Source organism: Corticium candelabrum, chromosome 4, assembly GCF_963422355.1.
Source record: "Corticium candelabrum chromosome 4, ooCorCand1.1, whole genome shotgun sequence".
Lineage (NCBI taxonomy): Eukaryota > Metazoa > Porifera > Homoscleromorpha > Homosclerophorida > Plakinidae > Corticium > Corticium candelabrum.
Window position 1 is genome coordinate 4,749,550 of NC_085088.1, and position 12,917 is coordinate 4,762,466.

Here is a 12,917-nt window from a genome sequence, read left to right on the forward strand (position 1 = left end):
GCATGCTACTACGTTGGTCTTTCATTCTTGCTACGTTTCTTTATTTCTAGATCTGACAACAAGGAAGAACCGACAGTCAATGTGCACGTGACAGGTTCGTCTCAGTATCGTAGACTCGGCGAATTCTCACTAGATCTTGTTCATTTGAATTTAGTTGATTCGGGAAGTGTGACGGTCTCAGAGGACACAACTACTATTCTGTTGGAAAAGGATTGCATCGTATCTTGTCCCGACAGTTTGATGTGGTCGGTCACGAGCAATTAGCGTCGACCGACTTGCGAAACGCTGACGAAACTGACTGTGTGTGTTTATTTCTACAGCGCGGACAACTTGGAGCAAGAACCCGAAGGAGAAAGTAACAAAAGATGTGAAGAGGCAACTACGAAACACAGTAAACGACGACGAAAGAAGGTACGCGAGCAGCCGATTTTGTGCCCAAATGTATAGCAGGAGTGTGTTGGGCTAGTGTGCATTATCGCTGTCTTGTAATTGACCAGTTTCCAGTCATGCTGACCGCCGCCTTTCGGTAGTATAGCAGTATATGGCTCATACTTAGCGCAAGCTATAAGGGACGTTGAAGTCTTGCAACGACTCTGTAATGTCAAACTTGCTTTGCTCAACATTCCTGCGACTAAATTAGCCATCATTCTATTGAAAGTGCAGCAAGGCTTCAAAGCTTCTTATGTAGCTGTATGTCGCGGGGTCCATTCGGGTGTAAGGGTAGCATACATCGCGGAACGGTACTTAGCTAACGCAAGTCAAGATATGTTATACTTATTGTTTAATTAACGAAATAGTTCGACAGCCACAAACACACAAGTGGTCACCACCAAAGAACTAAAAAGCGCGTGACACAAACACATACTTGGATGGTTGTCGGGCACGCGAGCAAGGGCGTATTTTACAACCAAAATACCCGGATCTGTGTAACGGTCAGTTGCTACCGGCGTTTCTTCAGTCCGTGTTTGTCATTGACTGTTACTCAGATTTGATAGCTTCATTGGTTACTGCTGCCTTATAATCTTTTGTATTTCCTTTGTATGTGACTAATATTGGATGAAATTTTCAGTCTTCTCCGCACTCGTTCGGATGTCGCAGATATTACGGCATTCGGGACCAGGACCGTTGGTGCTCTGGATGCAGGTCGCTATTACATCAAACCTCTACTAAAAAGGGCTCTATGCAACGGTTTTGTGTTTGCGCGTGTTTGTTTGCGTACTGTAGGAACAAGAAGCGTTGCAAAAGAAATATCGAGCAACTGCGGTGACGTCACGTGTAGTCGTAGCGACTGTAACAAATGCCGGCACAGAGTTCGACGTAATTTTTGTGCCTGTAGAGCCTTCGTCATAGTGTTATTACCGAAGCTCTCGACAGTGAGGGACTTCGTTGCACAACCCTCTTGTAACGTTCCGTATTTGGTTGTTGTTTATTGACAAAATTAACTGTATACTTTGGCTAACGTTGTTGTTTGTGAAATGTGTTGTTGCGCGATTTGAATTTGTTTAGCCTTTATGATTAGTTTATAAGCAATTAATTAAAGAGTGCTGGTAGTATACGTATGGTACCGACAATGAGTACTGTAGAACGGTATCGACGGCACCTGTCTGTAGTGCGAGGCAACATTGGGTTTCTCATTATGTAGAGGACGCACGGAACTTTGAGTGTCGGCTAGTGTCGGCAGTTTTTTGCTTTCGGTTGTTGAGCGAGCATCTGTGTGTGTGTGTGTGTGTGTGTGTGTGTGTGTGTGTGTGTGTGTGTGTGTGTGTGTGTGTGTGTGTGTGTGTGTGTGTCTGTGTGTGTGTCTGTGTGTGTGTGTGTGTGTGTGTGTGTGTGTGTGTCTGTGTGTGTGTGTGTGTGTGTGTGTGTGTGTGTGTGTGTGTGTGTGTGTGTGTGTGTGTGTGTGTGTGTGTGTGTGTGTGTGTGTGTGTGTGTGTGTGTGTGTGTGTGGCGAGAGATGCTGCATCATGCACATAGACCAAGAGTCAAAGACAGTCTTGACTGGCGAGCCGCCATGATTTGGAAGCTACCAGCGATCGTAACCGAACGTGCCAGCTTGTCTCATGTTACGGGCAGCCGGTGTCTACTCGTCATCGGACGGAAGCGATTCAATTGTTTCCATAAGCGCAGAAGGAGTTGAAGTGGCTGTTACGATATGCGCGAGGAGCACGCGATTATTGTACGTGCTAGAACAGTTTTGGTTTGCGATTGTGATGGCGTACATTTGTCGCACAATTGAATCACTGACGCGTTTGTATACACTCTGATGTTTATCAAAATCAGACAAACTTTAGCGCCTGTAAATTGATTGCCACTGTCGAAAGCTGTGCAGTAGATTGAAACAATACTGTCATTATCCATGCTGGGCCGCGGTATTTTCGGTAGACAACGAATCTGTAAGTGATAGTCTGCGACGGGTAAACTACTAATCAAATGTACTTTACTACGTGGTTCAACTGAGTATAGGCATAGTATAGCCTCGCGAGCCAAGCCTTCCTCCGAGCTCACTGTGCGACCTCACGTGCTGTTCGCCTGCTTGCACGTGAGAGGAGGTGCTCGAGCAGTTTCGTGCACGTGAGAGGAGGTGTTCGAGCAGGTTCGGAACTGCTCGAGCACCTCCTCTCACGTGCAAGCAGGCGAACAGCACGTGAGGTCGCACAGTGAGCACGTAGGAAGGCTTGGCTGGCGAGGCTAGGCATAGTACACATTTGCATCGATCGTGTTGTAGTGGCATCACTTTCGTTTAATTGAATATTAACTCTAGGCAACTTAGCAAAAGCAGCCTCAATGACATGCATCAGTATACAAACAAATGTCAGCGTGACACAATACGAAGCAACAGCACCCTGCTAGGTGTTTCACGTTCAGCTTACAGAATCAGCAAGACACACACAAAAGCAGCTAACATAAACGTGAGTAGCATAGCAACCTCACATGAACGTCCTGGATGGTGAGATCCTGCAGTAGGAGCTGTGATTTGACAGAAAGAAGTCACTCTTTGTGTTTCCAAAATGGCAGTGCACTTGTAAGAGGTGGAATTTAGACAATTGCACGCCAGTAGCTCGCTTGCATGTGGAATAATAGACATTACAGCTTTCAATTTGGCTACACAAGACGCAGGACAAGTAAGAGAGTTTTGATTGTCTTGGAAATCATTACCGCATTGACTCTCTGCAAGGACGACGTAGCTTCCACACGAACCAAACTTGTCGAGAAAGCAGTTATCAAAAATTTTTCGCAGAGACCAACTGGATTCACTGTTGGTACATCCGTTACTGGAGGCAGAACGGGAGGGTTATCACCATAGCAGGTTGATAGCACCTTGGTCAGTGAAAATTGACACACAATGTCGTCGCCACAATCGCAGCTTGAGAACTTGTTACCGATTGGATTCCGAAGTAGATTGTAGAACGACTCGTTGCACTGTTGTGTACAACTGGACTGCCCCAGGGAAGACGTGCAGCCGCTCACATACGCGAGGTATCGAGGTAGGCACGTGGAGCTAGTCGAGCACGACTTCGATAAGTCAGAACAAATGAGCTGTCCAGTGTGATTGAAGGCGGAAGCCGGAGGAGTCGGTCTGACATCTCCAAAGCATTTCGTCATGACGGAGTTCGCAAGGGTCGTGCATATGTCTCCCAGAACTCCTGTTCCGCAGTCGCATTTGTGCCATAGACTTCCCACCGAGTTGGAAATCAGATTGATGTAGCTGTTTTTGCATTCTTGTGAGCACGCTGACGAAGTAACCGTCGAGCACGCGGTCACGTACTCGATGAACGAAGGTCTGCACACTATGTCTCTATCGCACTTGCTTCGTACGTCTGTGCACGTGAGGCGCTGAGTGTCACCGTTTGTCTGACCGACGACAAACAGCACAACGAATACACCGACAGGCAACATCATCCTCGATCGGATACCGAATGACGGTCACGTGGTCTTACTCTCATAGACATAAAAGTGTACTGTGTTTATCGGTGACGTCATTTCCCTTCTCGCTGTGTAGATAGATACATTGCATTCATCTGTGTGGCTATGTGTGTGATGCACACTGATTGTTTGCTTGTCGTCAACGTGTTTGATGTTGCTTGCATGTCTGTAATAGGATGAAAACTCGTAACAAGGAATGGCTTACGGCACGAGAAATTGTAAGGCGTTCCCTAATTAGAAAGACTGCTCATGTTTATCTAAAGATCTACTATTGCGGAAGTTCACCGAACCTGACACTGCGTAGGGAGGGGCTGCAAAGTGACAATGTTTCTTACAATAAATAATTTACTAGGTGTTGTGAGATACTGTGAGAGTACGCAGGGCGGGTTTAGAAATAGGCACGACTTTGGTGTTCTCTTCTCTAGCGGCCTCTAGATCTGCAATATTAGATGCAGTAAACTTCCACTCTGTTTCCGGCGTAGACCCCCCCTAACGTCGGACTTATTCGCGAAGCGAGAAACACTATAAAACGTACTCCAACACATCTACTAACATATTTAGCAGTAGAATGACACGTTTCGCAAACAATCTGCATCTATCTTGTATGCTGGTTTTGAAGCTAAACGATTGCGAAGCCAAACGTCACACTAACTAGCAAGGACATACTCTTCGAAACATCAAACGCATTAGAATGTACCTGAACTATACTTTGGCCGAGTTTGGCACCGGTCCGACGCCGTTCAAGCGAGTTTTTGATGTGTTCATTAGCTAGCGCTCTGCTGGAAAAGCAACGCCCACTAGGTCAGGTCACGTTTTTGCCAAAATCAGCACTATAACGAAGACGAAACTGGGCTATGACACGCACAACGCAATTCGACATATGCAATTACTTTGTCTTACGACTTTGGGTTGGCTCTGTGTAGTAATGGCGACTCCGCGAGCAAAAGCGGTTGCCGCGGGCGTGACTAACATGAGCGTTGGAATGCAGTTGAAATCGCTACTAAACGACCAAGTGCATATGTTTAATTTCTTACGTCATAGAACTATTTGGATGATGTTAGTGTTATAAATATATTTCCATATATCTGTGATCACGTGTCAAGTCAAAGTTTGAGGCATGCGCGTTGAAAATCTAGCGACGGTTAAAACTTCCCGTATATCACGATTTGGTACCGTATATATAATCACCATTGCTCTCGCAAAGCGAGTCCCAGCAGAAATAGGCTTACAAGAGAGACCCGTGCGCATGCTCAAGGATGCGCCGAACGCTGGCGCACTCAAATACATACTATGGCAACTAAACAGCTATGCAACTGCTTCAATCAGACACTGTTTCTCTTGCTTTGAAGCTTGCTATCGTCAAGGCGAATTCATTGCAAGCTATTGCGAATGAACCGTGTCGATTACGCGTTCAGCCATGCAGTGCAGTAGCCAGACTAAAATTTTTAGGGCCAAATTAGTGTTAATAAATAATATTAATATTAACTAAAAATACAGTCAATATTGATTTACACAAGTCGCCATTATTAAAATTTACCGCTAGTTTAGGTTTATATGGACGCATTACATACATGAAGAGTACCGTGCTGGTATCTTGGATAATTATCTCACGAGCCAGAAAAGCAGTCGGTCTATCAGAAAAAATATTAATGCAGCCAATAGAGTTAGTTCGTTTGACGTCACAATCACGTGATATCCCAAAAGTCGCCATCTTAGGGGGCAAGCATATTAGCATGGCTAGAGTTGCTGTGTTTTCGGCTGCCACGATCGTAGAATTCAGGGCGCAACATACGTTTTTAGTCTATACCGGCTATGCTAACCAGTCAGGGACCAGAAACGCGTCATTTGAGCAACAGACGACGGGCAGCGTGGATCTCCAGCCTAGAGAGAAAGGACTGGAAGCCGTCGCAGCATTCGCGTGTTTGCTCTGAGCACTTTCTGTCTGGTAGAGCTGTCATTTCTAGTATGTTCTATAATAAAAGAGTAATCTATGCTACTCTGAACAATTCTAGGAAAGCCATCCTTTGTGTATGACTCAACTAACCCTGACTGGGTACTGTACCATCTGCAGGATGGGTTATGTTGCTACGAGCACTTTCAGTAGAGAGAGATTTGTTTGTCTCAAGAGAAGGTCTAGTACACCTAACAGCATACAATCTTATACAACATCAGGTTACTCCAATTCATGTTGGGAATGACTTCTGGTTCCTCCGTCGACAGTTGAGCCTCCGTTCTACCTGTTTTTAAGCCCGCAGATACAACTTTCTCCTCGTATCGCTTGCTTCTGCGATTCAACGGAGAGACTTTTAGACTTCTGTTTCATGATCTCTATTCTAAGAATTAGCTTTATCGCACTCGACCATGAGACTAAGAAATCACGTCAAACTCGCGAATTCACTGATAAAATTTGGTTTAAATCTTTCGCAATTAGTATACTGTCGCCGTACTATCTAACACACAGTCGAACGTCCTTGAAATGTTGTACAAGCAGCCGTCGCAGAGAGAGATACCTGCGGAGGACAGAAGCTTGCCCCCTAAAATGGCGGCAAATACGGGTACTACAGGGAACGCCTACTCCCCGCCCCCGCACGCACTATCTCTAGAATAATATTATGTCATATGGTCAAATTTCGATTGTATATGACTTCTACACGCCCAAAGTGAAGAGAACTAAAAATTTATTTCAGTTTTATCCTTTACTTTTTTCTACTGCAGCAAATTTGTCTAAGTTAACCAGTCACAAGGCAGAGCTTTCAAATTTCAATCAATTATAACATTGATCCTTATTCGATGATCAGTTCAAGTTACGCTAGACATTCACTGAATCAAATCAGTTTTAGTTCCTGGAATCCAAGCTGAGTGTGGACTGTTCAGATGGGTCATGCTCTAAAATTTTGGAAGAGCCTGATCCCGTCATTGCTACACGCCACTGGTTCGATCGATCAGCACGCGTTACAGAGGCGAGGAACCACGGGGCCATGGTCTCCCACTAAGCAGGCTATGGTCACCCTAGATCAAATAGGTCATCGTAGAAACGAGCTACAAGTGGAACGAAACGAGTAGCTCCAATATGCGCGTATGCAAAAGACCACACTTGTGCGCAGACGTCCTGGGTACACGTGGCTACACTGCGCAAACGCTCTAAGTTCCAAATGCTTAATGTGGAACAGGTTCCGGCTGCGAAGAAACTCAAACAGAGTATGCTGACAGCGTTTGGTATGATTTCAGTTGTTTCGCATACCTCTAATGTTTGTCATAGGCTAGCTAGATGCTGCAGGCCCTGACGTTTACTCTGTAACGTGGCAGAGCAGTCTTTGACTGAACAGTAGTTCACTGGGTAATTACAACAGTAACACGTGGCAGAGGCGTAGGAATGGCATCCAGGTTGTGGTCAACTTTAATTCCCCTGTAACGGCATTGTCTAACTTGAATGTACCTCCGTCCGACCGACTCAGCGAGTGTCGCACATGCACCGCCACGGAAAAATTTTGGGAGATCAACAGTAATACTAAGTTGTTAGAATTAATATTAATTTTTTTAAAATTAATATTAAATTTTATAAATTCGCACGCTAGGTATTTCATTCGCTCACCAGAAAGATAAAAGACGCTCCCGGGACATAATTCATATCAACTAGCTTTAATAAGTAATATTCCCATTGTAACACAAAGAACAGTCTCAACTGCATACGTAGATTTACTAATTAATTAAAGAGACATTTCGAAGATTTGCGTTAACGCAACATTTCAGAGACGCGCGCTAAAGTACATTTGCAATGGCCGCATGCGCTGACGGAAATGACAAGAACTGCAACGCGAAGTTACAGTTGAGTCCAGCTATTACCCCCTTCGGTGTGTGCTAGAAAAGCAGCTGTTCATGCGTGGTCTGTCGCACATTAACACTAGCAAAAGTCTAGGGAGGCGAGCGATAGCGTCGCCGTCCGGATCTGTTTCGGCGCGTCCACCGCCTCTGATCTCCTAACAAGTTGGTCGTGACGCTTGTGTCTACAAAGTGCGATAAACGAAAACTAATTCCTGACTGGTTGGCTCCTGGCAATGCGTATGAAGCTTCCGCTGAATCAAAGATTGTTGTCGATGTCACGTGAAGTTACACGTGACGGCGAGAAAATCGTCCGCTTGATAAGTATGAGTAGGTTGTGCATAAGTGTTCCAGCTCCTGAACCGAACAGCACGCTTGCAAACTGCGATGTAGGGTAGATATTCTACAAGTCAGAGTCCCGATCGAAAAAGATACAAACGCGTCCGACAGAATTTATTAGTTAAAAGCATATCTCGTTCTGCAAATGCGTCAAATGTCTTAATTTGAGTGTTGGTAACTACCAATCAAAGGTATATGCGGGGCGCAATGTACTAGCGCATGAGGCCGAAATGTTCCTCTAACAACGTATTATCTTGGAACGGTATAATTATGTACCTAAAATCACTCTATTAGACTAGACAAAAATAGATAAGCAACCACGCCCATACATTTTGTGGGTACGTACCGACTTAATTAGCCCTCAAGAACCCTCAAAGCTTGCACTGGTTATTGTGAGTAAATGAGTGAGTTGGAAAGCGCGTCAAAAACAGTGCTGCTTTTACCATTTCAGCAAAATACTTTGCTAGTGATTTACGTAAGTAGTTGTATGGTGTTCGTGTGGTTTCTAGGGTGTAGTCATGTAGTAGAGTTATTGTCATTTCAATTTGCTTGTTTTACATGTTTCCTTGTATGTTATAATTATTCTAGTATTACTCTATGCTGATTGAGCTTACTAAATTAACTACTAACACTTGTAATTACCTTTTTCTGAGTTGAAGTAAAAGTAAGTTAGTGAGTGAGTGAGTGAGTGAGGGAGTGAGTGATTTTCTATAGCTTCTATAGCTACGCCCATCTTTTGAAATTTTTGGGCAACCAGGAAACATGCTTAGCTACGTCCCTGTACGTGGTCTGATCGATAGAAGGGATTTTGTCCGATCCAACCGGAAGCAGGTGGACTACTGTAACTGATGAATACGGTCACCCAATCAGCGGCGCGCAAAATGGCGTAACCCGCAAAGCAAGCAAACTATAGCTTTGATACTACTCGAAGCTTTCCTTTGCTTTCTGTGGTCCTTGGACGCGAGGATAGTAACGGTATTGTGTCACGCAATCTCCTAACTTTGTTGCTCCACAACAAACACATTCAATGTATGGCCGTGGCCTAACGTTATAAGTAGACGGTGTGTAATACATTAGAATAACCAATGACGTCACAAAACTCGTCACGTAATTTTTTAAATTTTTTAATGTATGCATAAAGTTTTTAAAAATTATAGATCAACAACTTTGATAGAGTCAAAGGCAAGAGCTAAACTTAGTGCAAGAGATCAAGTCTAGCTCTATAGCTGTAGCCTGCAAGAATGAATTTGACGATGAGCAAAGCAGTACACTACATAATTAATCTGTCTAGATCCACTTCTGCAAAAGTATTGATGTGAAGGAGTCCAAGATGGAACAATCGACTTTGGATCGAAAACAGACCTTCATGCACAGCTACAAGCAGGTGGTTTTGTCTGACCCCCGACTTCCAGCTTATACGGGCTTGTTTTACTGCATACAGACGTCCAGTAACGTAGCTAGGGCGTCTTGGCACAAGCCCCAATTTTAGTTATTGACTTTAGTGTTAGCATTCTAACACTAACCAAAAATTGTCAATTTTGCCTTTTCTTAATTAAATTTTTAAAATGTAACAGTTTGGTAATTGATTAATTGATGAAATTCAATCTGCTATTTCTCATCAAAAGTTTTCTCTAGCGTTTACTTTACATCCTACCATGTCTGTCCCTCAAAAGTCACTTGCAACCGCATCTAGATTTTTCTTTCTGACAGGTTTATTTGGACGGCTAATCTTTTATCTTTATGCACACTAGGCTGTAACTATAGATCTTGTGCACCTCTTACTATATCTTGCGAGTTCTTAATTAATTGTTTCTAATAGATAACATAAAAATTCTAACTTTCCGTCTCTCACCATAAATATTGTTTTAGGAAAGTTTAGGTAATAATTATTACAAAGACATGCAGTCATGCACCGATCCATGCATTTATGTATTTTATAAAAGTGCGAACAACTGAGGCTTTTGCAACTATAGCATAGCAACTAAAGGTATGAATTTATGGTGGCATGATGAGCAGCAGATTTATTGACTTTAAACTGGCACCAGTACAGTACACACTGCATGGTTTAGTCGTTCTAATTGCATGAATTTCAAATTTACGCAACTTAGCAAAAGCAGCCTCAACGGCATTAGTAGAAACGAAATGCAAGTATATCTACTAAACAACTCGAAGTAACAGTTTTTCATGTCCAGCCTACAGCATCCATAAGACACACCCAATAGCAGCTAACAATGATGTGAAGACTAGATTACCCAATGCACTTCTATATATTCCAGCCGCCGCAGAAGGTGTGCTTCCACACCAAGAATTCAGTATTTGTATTTTCTTAATGACAATGCATACGGTAGACGTAGAATTTACACAATTGCACGTCGTCAGCTCACTTGCATATGGAATGGTAGACATTACAGCTTTCATTGCGTCTGCACATGACGCAGGACAAGGAGAGTCTGAATAATTACCGCAATGACTCTGTTCAAGGAGGAAGTAGCTTCCACACGAACCAAACTTGTCGAGAAAGCAGTTATCATAAACGTTCTCGCAGGAGCCAACCGGATTCGCTGTTGGTACATCCACTGTGGGAGGCGGAACGGGTGAGTTACCACCATAGCAGGTTGATAGCACATTGCCCAGTGATAATTGACACCAAACGTCATCGCCACATTCGCAGCTTGACAACTTGTTACCGATTGGATGCCGAAGTAGATTGTAGAACGACTCGTTGCACTGTTGTGCACAAGTGAGTCGCGGTACAAAAGGTGTACAGATGTTCAAGTACGCGAGGTATCGAGATTGGCACGTGGTGCTAATTGAGCAAAACTTCAACAAGTCGGAACAAGTGAGCTGTCCAGTGTGATTGAAGGCGGAAGCCGGAGGGGTCGGTCTGACATCTCCAAAGCATTTCGTCATGACGGAGTTCGCAAAAGACGTGCATATGTCTCCCAAAACTCCTGTTCCGCAGTCGCATTCGTGCCAGAGACTTCCCACTGAGTTCGAAATCAGATCGATGTAGCTGTCTTTGCATTCTTGTGAGCACGTGTTCGCAGTGACCGTCGAGCACGTGGTCAAGTAGTAGAGGAGCAAATATCTGCATGTCATGTCGCTGTCGCACTTGCTTCTTACGTCTGTGCACGTGAGGCGCTGAGTGTCACCGTTTGTCTGGCCGACGACAGAAAGCACAACGAAGACACTGACAGACAACAACATCATCCTCGGTCGGATCCCCAATGACGTTCACGCGGTCTTACTCGCACTCTAGTTTACCAGACAGTAATTCGGTCCTTCCTGTCTGCTCCGCTTCCGCTAACCTAGCTAGCCACTAATTAGAAAACCGCCCTACGGCAGCCAGATTGATAGAACTGATTCTATTCTATTTTGTCCGGTCCAAGCTGGACTGCTACAGATGCAAACGAGTCCATATCTTTGTTAGCCACAAATCGCCGACGCCCATTCTAGTCACGTGACGACAATGGTGGCGTACATATAAGCCCGTATATTTACGCTAGCGCTCGGGAACGCGCACATCCGTCTGTCCATCTGACACATCTGTCTGTCTGTAACTCGCCGATCGACACGACGCCGGTCTCGGATCGTCGCGAAACGCGGTGGGCCGGTCGAGATCGCGAGTCCGAGACGAACGGTCGACTGCCTCCGACGGCCCTGTGCATCTTTTATTCTATGGCGTGTAATCAGTGTCAAAATTACTCCGGTAGTACTACTATTTACTTGGGGTCGGTCGCACCCTCAATGAGGTCGGTTACTACGTCAATGAGGTCGGTCCTAAACGTCATGAGGTCGGTCCGAGACGTCATGAGGTCGGTCGCTAAGTCAATGCGGTCGGTCCTAGCTAGACGTCATGTGAGGTCGGTCGTAGACTTACTCAATGAGGTCGGTCGTAGACATACTCAGTGAGGTCGGTCCTACACTCAATGAGGTCGGTCCTACACTCAATGAGGTCGGTCCTACACTCAATGAGGTCGGTCCTACACTCAATACGTGAGGTCGAGGAAAATATGTTTCATACGTACATACCCAACTAAAAGTCTAGCCTTTACCACGCACGTGCGCGAAGGTCACGTGATCTATCGTCGCTTGTTTCAGGACCACCGAAAGCAAGTCGAGGCTACACATCTGACTATGACGTCGAATCGGCATGTGATTCAACATGCAAAGTTTGAATCGACAACGATGACATCATGTCTAGGCATCAACGTCTGTCCCTGTAGCTAGAGATCTAGGGACCTCGAGAACATCTTGTTTACGTGGTTTACTCACGGTTCTAATCTCTAGCTAAAAACATTTAAAATTTGAAATTTGAACAAATCAAGCAAATGAATCTGCAAACGAACAATATTAATTAATTAATTAATAAACATCTACATAATTCACTGATGTCTCTTATACTTGCATTTGAACTAATTTTTTATAACTACATTATAACTATTTAATAAATGATTGCGTTTTCCAAGCAGCAAAGCAACATGTAATTAATTAGACAATTAATTGCTATGTTTAGTATGACAGGAAGCTATTGACATACATGGAGACACCTCTGTGACCTCATATTCTCACACATCAACACGTCCCAGATGTTAATGAATTTTCAATTGTCGATTTTTTAAAATTGTTCCTGACAATTTATATTCAATATTTAATTTTCAAATTTTCATTTTACTTAAGAAATTGATTAGATATATAATAAGCAGAACGTCCGCCCACTACACTGTGTCATACAGTATGATATCTGACCATTGCAAATGTACAGTTTAATTAACAATTTTCTATTGATTGTGGTAATTAATGTTCTAGACTGTTTCAATAATTGCTATTAATAA

General features: G+C 43.9%; 1 protein-coding gene and 1 long non-coding RNA gene across 2 annotated transcripts; one reads left to right on the plus strand and one right to left on the minus strand.

Annotated features, from left to right (window-relative positions):
- Nucleotides 1–321: 321 nt before the first annotated feature.
- On the plus strand, nucleotides 322–1,560 carry LOC134179103 (uncharacterized). Its single transcript, XR_009969786.1, has 3 exons — nucleotides 322–411; nucleotides 1,070–1,143; nucleotides 1,225–1,560. It is a non-coding gene; the product is annotated as an uncharacterized LOC134179103 (long non-coding RNA).
- An 8,583-nt stretch (nucleotides 1,561–10,143) lies between these two features.
- LOC134178395 (uncharacterized) lies at nucleotides 10,144–11,665 on the minus strand. The gene has a single exon (XM_062645273.1). The coding sequence runs from the start codon at nucleotides 11,290–11,292 to the stop codon at nucleotides 10,276–10,278; it is 1,017 nt and encodes a 338-aa protein (XP_062501257.1). The 5' UTR covers nucleotides 11,293–11,665; the 3' UTR covers nucleotides 10,144–10,275.
- Between the last annotated feature and the right edge of the window lie 1,252 nt (nucleotides 11,666–12,917).